The 12,568-nt window shown below is 47.0% G+C and overlaps 1 protein-coding gene across 1 annotated transcript in view; it reads left to right on the top strand.

Moving 5' to 3' along the window:
• Window positions 1–5,268, top strand: part of LOC123035657 (heparan sulfate glucosamine 3-O-sulfotransferase 3A1-like) — a 73,383-nt gene extending 68,115 nt beyond the window's left edge. The window contains exon 2 of the mRNA XM_044454080.1: window positions 4,650–5,268. Within this exon, the coding sequence (XP_044310015.1) occupies window positions 4,650–5,268 (619 nt within the window). The remainder of the gene's footprint in view (window positions 1–4,649) is intronic.
• Window positions 5,269–12,568: the final 7,300 nt, after the last annotated feature.

The raw sequence follows: 12,568 nt of genomic DNA, 5'->3' as shown, positions 1-12,568 counted from the left end.
TGCGGACCGAGGAGCAGAATGCCGGAGGGCACTGGGGGGTTTCGGGAGAGGGAGGTGTGCGGCCATGTGGCGTGGTGGATCTGAAACACAGTCAACTGTGGCAAATTTCCATTGATCACTCTGGAAATACATGAAGTAAAGTCTGGAGATGAGTGAACAAGCCAAGATTATCTGAACGCCACCTTGAAGCTTGGCTCAGCTCATTTCCCATGCTTGAGTTCACTATTTTGATTTTGTTCAAATGGGAAAACTGCACATTTTGCCTGGAGGAAATGTGTATTTTTCAAAGGTACGCACCTGAATACATACTTAACCCTGTGCGATAACTTGTGAAAAATATGGATTTTTTAAAAATGCATGTTTTCAACTGAGAAAAGGATTTCTGGAAAATTCAGGAATTCTCCCTCCCCTGCAAAAATTGCTCCCACTCCCATTTGCATTTGTGGATGAAACTTGTTTGCATGATTTGCAAGTATAACAAAATTTGGACACATCCCCTGGGAAGCCACATAAGGGTGGGCATGGTGTGTACTGCAACTGCTGGAGGGAGAGGGCAGAAGTGGATGCGTCCATGGATGCCTGAGGGGGGGCACGTACTCTCGGACAGGTGCAGCCTGAATGCTGGCGTGCCAGCAGCCCTCGCAAAACCTCTGAACAGCAGCAGCCGAGAGCAATTCGCTGTCATTTATGTCCAGGCTAAAAGGCTGAAGATGGAGCAAAGGGAAGCCAGTAGTGGGGCTCTTATGTCCATCCTCAAGGGCATACACATGCTCTGGGGCACAGACCCACTGGGACCAGCCCCACTGGGCAAGCTGTGCACACATCAGGATCACACAGGTGCGCCACAGCAGAGGTGCATCTTTTACCAGGAGACCCTCCTTCAGCATCAGGCTGACAGAAGGCTTGTATGAAAGCTGGTTCGCCACTGTGCCAGCAGAAGGATGAATTAGAGGGGACCCTGCTGTGATCTCGCAAGGCTCTTTTATGTGCCTGTGAAACATGAGATCATCTCATTTTCTTCATTACGTACAGGAATGCATTTTTCATAAGGCTTTGTTGTGAACTGCTTTGAGCATGCTGCATGGAAAGACAGTTTGCAAAGGAAGTGATTGATCGCTGAAAGCTCAGTAGAATAGAGGCATGTGATCAGCAGAGCAGGTAAACAACACAAGACATGGTGCAGTAGCGAGCACATTGGCGTGGGACTGGGGAGACCTGGGTTCAAGTCCATGAAGCTCAGTGGGTTACTTTGGGCCATTCACAGACTCTCAGCCTAGCCTCCCTCACCGAGCTGTTGTGAGACTAAACTGGAGAGGTGGAGAAGCATGGGAGGCACCTTGGATTCCTTGCAAGAGGAACAAGGACAAGCTGTAAATGGAGTGGCAAAGTAAATAAAGTTAAAGCTCTGGACGGATGTGATGTTCGGGCGGTATATTCTGTACCTTCCCATGCTGCACAAAATGCTGACATTCACACAGTTCTGTTTTTGTTTCTTGACAAATGTGCATACTCCTCAGGATGAGGAATAATTAAAAGATAATGGTGCATAGTTCTCAAATTGCAATGCGTCAATTTAGGCCCTGGCTTTTAATGTGCACTAATATACTCAGAGCATGGCTCTGGAGTCAGGGGCATTGGATGCAGAAAGGAGGCCGCGCCAGGCTCTGGATTTCCTTTGTGCAACTCAGCACCACTCTCGGAGAAATCATCTCCTTCGATTAAGGAATTATACAGAGACACCCGCACCAAAGGCCCTCTAAAAGTGAAATTACAGGAGTGCATTTATTTTGGCTAAAGTCATTTCGAAATGGTGTTTGGCAACATGTTTCTGTGGCTCTGATCTTTTCTGGTGGTTCCTTTTCAATAACATCCAGATGCCACCCTCCAACAGACCCAACAGGCGGCTGTTGTGTATGGCCATGAAAGATGCCTTTGTCATTAACTAATCTTCCCAAAGATGTGGCAGGACATTCCTCGTGGCTCCCAACAGCACGCAGTCAGTGGTTTCAGCCTGCCAATACAAGCAGGAAAAAGATTGTATCCATCTCCTCACTCTGAAGAACACGATTGTGCCACAAGATGCCACCTAAAAAGATCAGTTCTCTCCGTAAATCCACATCTAAATGCAAGCCCCCTTCTGTGTTTGCTTTCTTGGGGTAATATTTCAGTTGTTCTTCTGATTCATAAGGGTAGATCATTGATATTAGACATGGCTACATCTGGCCCTATCTGGGGGAATCCTTGTTTGCTTTTTTTGGGACTGGATTTTGGCTGACCTTTTCTGTAAGCATCATTCTTAAGCTTTAAAATGAGATGATCCTAGAATGCCCCATTGTCTCCTGATAATTATATTAGCTGCTCTCACGTGCTTAAACCATAAAGAAGAGTTGCTTCTGGGGCATGTGCAGATGCTGTGTGTAAAAAGGATCTGGTGCAGGCCTCTGCCCATATAATTGCACATGAAAAGCACCATCCTCTTTCTGTTGAAAACTGCCCAGGTTGTGCCTTAAGGTGGGGTGGCTTTAAAATGCGAAAGCTACTCAGAGGGAGCCGTCTGAGCAGGTGCAACTGCCCAGGGTCCAACTTCGCAAATACACAGAACAGTGCAGCCAAAACAGAATAATTTTCACGCATGTTCACAAGCACAGCTTCTGCAATGAAATGTGGAAAGACAGAAGACTGCTGCCTTCTGGAAACATGCAGCACTTGCAAATGGAAGCAGTGGCACTTGATGTGGCCATTGGCGTCCTTGCTGGCAGGCAGGCTAAAGGTTCAAGGGAGCTGGAATCTGGAAGGCATATGACAAGCACTGTTCCCGTGGTGTCTTCATGCATTTCTTTTATCCCACACTTGTCTCCAGTCAAACTGTGTCGCAGGTAACTGTGCTCTGGCCTGGGCTGAGGCTCACAGCTTTGGTGTTCGGAAACGTGTCTGTCCCAACTCCTTTCCCGAACCCACACCACATTTTATCAGCTTACCTGCGGCAGGATGTTTCTTGCTGAATTACTTTGGTTTTTAAGATTCCCACCTACTCATTCATGTTTATCCTAAAACTACCATTGTTCGGCTTCTCCTCTCTGATGTTCCCTTGGATGCTTGAAGACTACACAAATGGCTTCCCCACCCACCCACCCTCCCACCCACATACACAACAATTAATGTGATGAAGCAGCTCCAGTGTTAGGCTCAGGAAGGAAAACCCAGTCTTCAAATGCCCATTCTGTGTCACTCTGAAGGAATACGTTTGACACCCTTGGCCTTTCTTTATGGACAAGGCAACTGACTTTGTGGGGAGGAAACAGGAGTCTGTTCCCAGCTTGCTGAACGTCGCTGGCCAGGCTGGACGATCAGCCATTTCATGTTTTCCAGTACTTGTGATGTGCGCCTACACAGCTCCACAAACAACAGCACATTTTTCAAATCAATTAGCAACACAAATGGCCCTGCAGGGGGGTGTACAACAGGATCTCTTTTCGGCCACCCAAGGACAGCTTTGCTGTGAACTTAACTGGAGATAGATGTGGGTGAAGTATGATGCCATCGTCACTGTGGGTTGGTGTATGCCGGGGGGGGGCAGTTTTGGGGGTTCAAAGATTGCATAGCCCTTTGCAGACTCCAGCAAGCGCTCAAGAGGGTGGAGCTGGTGGAGGGTGGGCCCAGGGCATATGCATTGCATACCTATGCACTGTCTAACACATACATACACATTCAGACAGCAGGAGGGATTCCTGTTTTCCTTCTGGTAATTGCTGCAAGGAAAGGGTGATCTCGATCAGGAGTGCTCATGGGGGTGAGGTTTTAATTTCTCTTCCCCCTCTCCCAACCACAACAGTGATCCTCATCAAGATTCCACATACCAGAGGGCAAGTGACCATCTGTTCGCTACCCAGCTGATGGCTGAGCAGCTGAAAGCCAGGAACAGTGGGGGAGGCTCCAGGGCAGGCAGCCTGTGCGGAGGGTGGCCAAGGTCCACCTGCAGCCTGCCCTGTTCACAGGTTGCCTGTAAACACACAGGTTGCATTTGTAGCAAAGACATCACATAAAGCATACCCGGTAACTACAACGCACTGACAATACCATCAGCCTATACAGTCAGCATCTGCGGTGTGCTAAGATGGTTGTGCCAGCTGGCCTTCATCTCAAGAGACCTTGACAAAAGGATTCCTGTGGGTACCTTCCCATGACTGTTGGCACAGCAATCTACTGCACTGGTTTATTAGTTGGGTATTATCTTCAGAACGGAATCGTACTCATAGATTACTGATGAGTAATATATGTGATGCATTATCTAGCATTTTTACATACATGTGCATACACACACACCCTGTTTAAAAAGACTGAGAGCTTGTGGATTGTGGGGAACTTGAGGAGCATGAAATACAGAGGGTATGCTTGTAATGCTGCTGAAAACTGTGAACATAGTTTAATACCAGGGGCTACAGAAGAACCCAGTGCTCGCATTTTTCTGTCTCCCCTGTAACTGGGATCTCATTTATGAGAACTATCTTATGTGGCTGAAATGTTTTCCATTGTACAAAATGCCAAATTCCTGAAAGCCAAGTCTATGAAACTTCCTGAAGTTAGGTGCATGCAGATATGCTGTTAAATTCTGCGAAAGTAATTTTTGGCTTCTCTGTCTTCTGCACTAGAGAATTGATGCCAAGAACTCTGGATGGGCAGATCACCATGGAGAAGACTCCCAGCTACTTTGTCACCAAGGAAGCCCCGGCTCGGATCTCTGCCATGTCGAAGGGCACCAAGCTCATTGTGGTGGTGAGGGACCCGGTCACCAGAGCCATCTCGGACTACACGCAGACGCTGTCCAAGAAGCCGGACATCCCCACCTTCGAGAGCCTGACCTTCAAAAACAGGACTACAGGCCTGATTGACACCTCCTGGAGCGCCATCCAGATCGGCATTTACGCCAAGCACCTGGAGAACTGGCTCCTGTACTTCCCCATCGGGCAGATCCTGTTCGTCAGCGGCGAGAGGCTCATCAGCGACCCCGCCGGGGAGCTGGGCCGCGTGCAGGACTTCCTGGGCCTCAAGCGGATCATCACGGACAAGCACTTCTACTTCAACAAGACCAAGGGCTTCCCCTGCCTGAAGAAGGCCGAGGGCAGCAGCAAGCCCCACTGCCTGGGCAAAACGAAGGGGCGGACCCATCCCAACATCGACCAGAGGGTGGTGCAGCGGCTGCGCGAGTTCTACCGGCCCTTCAACATGAAGTTCTACCAGATGACTGGGCACGACTTCGGCTGGGATTGAGGCTGATGTTGGGGTGGGAGGGGAAATAATTTAAACAAATACAAAAGAAAAATATATTTTTGTACATACAATAGAGAGGGGAAATTAATATTTGTGCTAATGTCTGGTGGTTCAATTAATATTTTCATTTTGATGCAAACATCATGGTTTTCTTTTTGACTGGCTTTATTGATCCAAATTTTATAATATCCTATTGCCCAAATAGAGAAGACTGTCTTTGGGGTGTGACGAGTGAGTCCGGTCTCTTGATAGGCATCGTTCAAGTTTTCTGTGTGGTACCTTTATGTTCTCACGAAGCCATCCGTCTTTAATACCAGTACCTGTGCTCAGATTTTTCTTTTGCTTTAATGGCATGAGTTGGTCCTGTTGGCAACCAAAACGATCAAGACTGAATGGTATTTTTCCATTTCTACCTGTACTTCCATGGCATATCATACAAGAGTTAGATGCAGACCTCTGCATTCCTACAGTGACTCCAAAGGATGGATTTATTGCGAGAGCGGCTAGAGTTTTATTATGCAAAGTCGGTCAATGCTTTGCAAGCAGGTCCAAGCTATAAAGGTCTGCACTGGCTTGATCCCCACATGTCTCAATAAAGATGCCACAGTGGCACGAGCCCGGACAGTCGGGAAGGAGAGGTGTTTCTCTGCCTCGCTGCCGCGTTTTCATTTCCGAAGGTGTAGCAGCACTTCTCTGTTTGTACTACTAAAGCTCAAGCACACTCCTGGGAACAGGTCATTAGGCATTTACTGAAGAGTGGTGTGAGGCCTTGTCCAAACATAGGACTCTGAACCTAGATGTTTTCTCAACGAAGATCCAATATCCAAACTAATTAAGATAAAGTATCTTCATTATAGTTTGAAAGGCTTTTCAAAGCTTTATTCCTCCGCCCACAGCTCATCCACCTGTCGTCTCTGTAAAGCCTTATATTAGCTCGAGTTTCTCAAGTGACAGCTGGACTGAGTTGAAGAGTCAACAGTAGGCAGAGCGAAAATGAAGTCATTTTCTCTGTCATCTCCCCCACTTAAGCTCAAGAGGTCACAGGGTCACCACTCACTACCTTCCACCAATCCACTCAGCCTGCTGCCTCAACCCAGAAGCTCCCATCTCTAGCCTTAAGCCCTTTTCTGGCAGTGTCTTGTGCCATAAAACATCTGGATAAATATGCTATAATCACCCAAAGAAATGAAAGCAGCTAAGAGGTCACTTGAGATCGGAACATATGACAAAGCAGGTTGGCTGCAGCTCGCAGAAGCTCTTCTCTCTGAAGTCGTTCGGTAAGCTGAATTCAGCCTAAATACCGTGACCACCTATTTGGAAGGGCTGCTCTTTCTGTGACTCGCAGTCTCTCAATATTGTTCATCCCCCACTTCCAGCAGAACAAACAAACAAATGCTAAAGGAATGAATTCTCATCTCCTTGCTCCCTCCCCTGCTTGAAAGAAAAACCGATTTAAAAAATAAAGATATTTAAGAATATATGGAGAGGTGCACTAGACCGGCCAAAGGCCTATGTCGTCCACTCCTCTGTTTCTACAGACACCTATGGGAGGTCCACAGGAAGGACATGTGTGCAACTGTGCCTCCTGCTTCAGCCGCCCAGCAGCTGGCCTGGAGATGCACGCAAGCCATCCTCCCACTGAGGGCCTTGCTCTCTCCGAACGGGAAAGGCCATCTCCCCTTCTCACCAGCTAAGAGGAACTGACATGGGTGAGAATTTAAGCCAATTGTTCCTGCACGTATTTTCAGTAAGCCATAGCGCTGGGAAAGTGGCAGCTTGATCCTCATCAGCTTGTGCAGCCTTGCAGTTTGTGAAAAGCATGACCCGTGCTGCAAGCATGATGTCTTCCCAGGCAACCTGTGCAAGCTGTGCCCCTCCCATGCAGCTATTTGCTGGAAAACCCTATGAGGCCCACACTGCAGTGGCAGACAAAGGGCAGCCTTCCCAACCTGGTGCCCTCTAGATGTTCCGCGCTACAACTGCCCACATTCCTGGCCACTGACGGAGCTGAACTCCCAAACACCGGGCTTGCTCCAGGTGAGCAAAAGCAGGCCCAGAGCAAGCATCAGCCTTGGTCTCACAGCTACACCACAGGCCCCGGTGGAGACCCACTGGCTGCCATTCCGTGTCCTTCTGATCACACCCTCAGTTCTAAGGGCCAAACTAGTCATGGAACATTTTGGCTCACATTTCTGTGAACAAAGTAAGAAGTGAGTTTTTTACTTGAGCAATAAAAGGAGCACATGCGAGAGGGACAGTAAGCCCTCCCAATTCCACTTCTCCGTCTTTCCACAGCCTGTTGGCCTTCTCCAATTATCCCACTAAGAGTTTTAAGTCCACGGTGGAAGGCAGGAAAGGGTGGCAGGATGCGAGATGGAAGCTTGCCTTTTCACAGGTCCTCCTTACCGTTCAAGTAAGACTCACCACACGCGTGGTAGGACCATCCCTTCATGTCCAGTTTGACCATAAGCTGTTCTCATCAGATTTTTTAAAAAGTCATCCTAAAGTCTTCAATGAATATTAAAGTAGTATAAAGTATATATATTAATCAAGCGTATATAGATTTTTGTTTCTCATTTGCATACTATATCCCGGCAAAAGAATTCGCTCTTGCAACGAGAGTCATAGAGAAGGATTCTGTTTCTGACAGCGAATGACTCCCTCTGTCCTCTCAGAGCCTGGGAGGGATCAGTTTCACAATGACCTAATCACTGGCTGGCTGGGCTGGCTTCCTTTCTATGGGCCTCCTGGGCTTTGCTTCAGGTTTCCGGAGTTAAACATGAAGACCTTGGATTGAGACACCTTGGAGAAAGGCGATCTCCTCCACAAAGAAATGGTGTGGAGCCGGTAGGTGCTAAAACAGCCGAACTTGCTTCTACTGACCCTCTTTGACCCCTGTGCTTTATATAGCTGATGGAGGGGAAGTGGGGCCAAAGAATGGTCTGCAGGCCCTGTAGGCAGTGTTGGGCAACGGGCACAACGGGCAGCTGGAGAAACTGCCCGCATGGGAGGGGTGGCGAAGGACAAGCAGCCTGCCCCGAAGACTCGGGTACCAGGCAGAGGTGGGAGCTGAGTCCCAGCACACCAAACAATGGCTTTCTACCCACAACTTTCACAGCACCACCATAAAAGTGGTTCACAGCAATCGCAGCTCTCCGTTAGAAAATGTGTTGATTAAAAGTAATGATAATAACAACAAGCAGGAAAATTAGGGTTCCTTGCTGGGTGCCCAGAAAGGTGTTCTAGGGCACGTTTGGGCCCATGGGCACTGTGTTACCTACCCCTGTCCTATAATATAGGGGGATACTCCCCCCAGTGTGTGTGTGTGTTAGGGGAAATCATGTTTTCCTGGGACAGTTGCAACTGGCATATAGTTCTAAACAAGTCAAAGCCAAAAACTGGCTCTCAGTTTGTGGATCACTTTATAGCTGCCCTTTCTGTAATGCAGGACTGAACCAGGACCTTGATATGGGGCTTACTGTGAACCCCCTGCAGTGGTGCATCAGGAAAAAATGGCACGATTTGTTTTGTGTTAAGTATATACTATAAAATGTTTATGCTGAAAAGCTAAAGGATGCAACCTTTCAACACTGCTCTAAAGATGTTTGGGTGGGAATTTTTGCTTTGCTTTTGTGCTCTCTCTCTCTCTCTCTCTCGCTCGCTCTCGCTCTCGCTCTCGCTCTCTGGCAAGGGGAACATTCATAACATACAATAAACTCACAAACCTGTTGCTAAATAAGATTAAAAGCCAGAGCGTGAAGAGGCCCTGCTGGATGAGACACTTACCATTTAGTACAACTGGTATAATAAATACAAATGGGCAAAAGACTGTCTATTTTGTGAATTCTATGGCTTCTATTCAGTTCAAGAGCATACCTTCTCAATTTTATTTATTTTAAATACTTATTACTTTAGCTTGCCTCTTCTGTCCAGTATATAAGCTATACCATATAAGGCCTCCCAAAAGGGATACCCATCCCATTTTTATTAACGGGGAAAAAAGTCTTCTTTCCTTTGTACATACTATTTTATGTTTTTGTGTGTGTGGTAATCCTCTCATTTCCTCACTTTGATGCTATTTCTGTAAGAGCTGAAATACTTTTTAATTTAATTTAAGGCTGAAGAAGCACATATTTTAATAAAGTTTACGGGTACTGAGAGCTTGTCCCGTCTTTTTGCTTTTACACAAAGAGGTGGGGGGAAGCTTCAGGGCTATTCCATACACATCACTGCTGTAATGACATGTTCTAATTTTTATATAAGTAATAAATATGAAGGACCATTTAAGGAGAGGAAGGCAATGTGAGAAACTGCAGGGGTCCTGAAGTTTTTTGGGTAAGTAGCACATTTGGAATTTTGAGAGTTTCATGCGTGCTCTCATGAAATGGCCATCAAAGTTGGGGCTTGCCCTTCCCTTAAATGGCTGTCGTGATGGCCAATCAGAGAACACTCATTTCCCAGAAGGCAAATGGGGGAGACTAAAGGGAAAGCAACACAACCAACATGGCAGTCGAGGGGCCTCACTTCCAAAATTCTCAAAAACCCTCTTTGGGACCAAAATAGAGAGCAGCACTTGCTCTACTTCAAAATAGCCTGAGGAGGAGGAGGAAGAGGATACTTCTAAAAAACCAAATTTAAGGAATAAAAGCAAATCAGGAGGGTCAAGAAGCCTGGCATGAACACTGGAGGCCACAGTTTTACTAGTATGAGTAGCAGCATGATTACCATGTTATGGAAAAAAGACCCAATGAGACTAGAAGAGTGTTTACTAAACAGCATTTCCCGAATGAGATCCAGTCTGGTGCAGTGGCCAGACTGTCAGGCTAAAGCCAGAAAGTCGGGACTTAGTTTCCTGCCTATATGACAAGGCTGGTCACGCTCTTTCTGCCTAGCCTACTTCACCTCTCCGGGTGCTCTCCCCCATGCTGTTTGCCGGAGGGGGAAAGTGAGGGGCCCAGGGCCCTCCGCGGCTGCCACTGGGTGGCACCACAGCCGAAGCTCCTGCCTGCCTTGCTCTTCCACTGTGGCAAGTTATGTGGCTTCTGGGCTGAAAATCACCCCTTGGCAACACTCACTTCTGCCATGATCCTAAATCAAAGCTTTGTGACACCTGTCTTACAACTGGAATGCACTGTGAGCTTCAGAGCAAGCACAGCTGCCATTTCTGAGCATGTGCTAAGTTGGTGGCCGAGCCCCTGAATGGTCCAGAGCATCCACTGCCGCTGTCCTTGTCTGTGGTAGTTGCTGCTCTGGCTCAGGAAGGAGGCGGAGGAGGAGGAAGACTCCGTGGGTGCCTCTTCCTCTTGGCGCCACATAAACAACTGAGCACACAGGCAGGTCGCATGAAGACGGCCGGCCAGGAAAGCAGCACATAATCCGGTGGCACATGGCATCATGCAGCCCCGTGCAGTTCCACACCACACCTTCCAAGATGCACTTGGTCTTGCACCGCACCAGCACGCGTGCGCATGGAGCAAGGTCTTGTGTTAAGGGAGAACTCCCATCCACTCCCATGGACGAATCCGTTACTTTCCAGGGAAATGCCAGATTCACTCAGGGTGAGTTCAGCCTTCACCGTCTCACACTGAGCTACGGCTTTCTTCTCTTACCTTGAGAAAGCAGATGATCCCAATTTGGGAATGTCTCAGCGCGCAACATATCCAGTGGCTCGGCAGTGGAATGCCCCAATTTCTGTGCAGCAAGGTAAAATGAGATTTCTGTTTATTTTCTTCCATGCACAAATAGATTGAGCTCTATGAAAACACACTCCTGGACCTCAGGATATTCTATTAAATTTCTGCTATTTAACATAAATCTTTAAGCTTGAACAGAAAAATGACCTATTCCTTTCCTGAGCTTTTAATTCATCCCCTCCCCACCACTTTTAATTATGGCTATCTGGAGTTAATAATGTGGGTTCAGCATTCTTCCCAGGTAATATTTAACCAGATTCTGACTGAAAGACTTTCATTTATAATACAAACATACAAAATCCACACTAAGGCTTGGGAACTTGTCAGGATCATACAACCCAAAGAAAGGCTTTCAGTTAGGTGTTCAAGAATCCTCCCCTCTTTCTCCCTCCACCAAGCCCATATGATCATATCAATATAAAAGGAATTAAATCTGTGGATAGGAAACGTGTTTTTGAACCTCCCTCAAATAGGGAGCTGAATGCTTTCAAGCTTATTCAGACAAGACGTGCCTCACTTCAGATCAGGGGAAGAACCTCGCTTTGGTTTTGCAATGCTTTAGATGTCTCCTCATAACAATGATGGGGAAATCAACAAACAGCTATGATTTGGTTTGAGGGAGGTTGGGGGAATGAATTCTTGGATGCAATTTTCAGGCCCTTTATCACAGAAGGAAGCCAGGCAAGTTCCAGTCAAAAAGGTGTATGTGGTTTTGTACAAGAAGCAGAAAACGAGAGCGAGAGAGAGCACACAGCTATATGGGCTGGCATATAGGCAATGACCTACAATGGGGTGGGCAGAGACTTCTTGAGTAGCTAACACTCAAGGCAAATAATAATCAACTAGCATCCAGAATATATATGAATGGGGATGCAAGGGACTGAATTTTAGGAAAGGGTTTTAGCAATGGATTTGTCTGGAGTGGAACAAGCAGGTCATTCTTATGACTCACAGCCCCCACGAATTCCACAATTGTAAAAGCCACTTGCCAAAGTGAAAACACTGGGACCACTTCTGATATGTTGCTTCACTGTCCCTCCTCGGGGCACTCTGATTGCCGAGGTGTGGAAAAGTCATTACCTATCTGGGGATGGGATGTTATAAAAACACACACACACACACACCTCTCACTCCCTTTCCCCGGTCTGGCATTCTTTTATGGGGAACTTAGAATAGGCTCAGAAATTTATCAATTGGTCAGGGGGAAGGGAACCCGTAAAAACACCCTTCCAAGCTCCAGGTGCAGCCCACTTCACTGTGAGTGGCTTTAAACAGGACCTACTTCATTTTGGAGAAGACCAAAGCTTTGGTCTGGTATTCAGGCTTCGTTGAAATGGATGCACCCTGGGACTTGTCCTCCAGCTCAATTTGAACATGCAAATGACCCAAATTATTTTCAGGATAGATTTTGCTCCTAGTATTTGTTATAATTGCACTGCATTCCCTGCTCCCCACAAATAGAACAAGGTCAAGAGGACCTTGTTTTTGTTTATACCAAACATGCACGCACTGTCTCCAACTAAAAAGATTCACACACAACACTGGCATTCTCTGTACTTACTATTTTCTGGATGAGAAACTACAGGCCTAAATCTGATGTGCAAATC

The sequence above is a fragment of the Varanus komodoensis genome, unplaced genomic scaffold, assembly GCF_004798865.1.
Source record: "Varanus komodoensis strain SLA01 unplaced genomic scaffold, ASM479886v1 scaffold7_1, whole genome shotgun sequence".
Lineage (NCBI taxonomy): Eukaryota > Metazoa > Chordata > Lepidosauria > Squamata > Varanidae > Varanus > Varanus komodoensis.
Note: the sequence above shows the minus strand (reverse complement) of the source record. Positions and strands in the feature narration are given on the sequence as shown.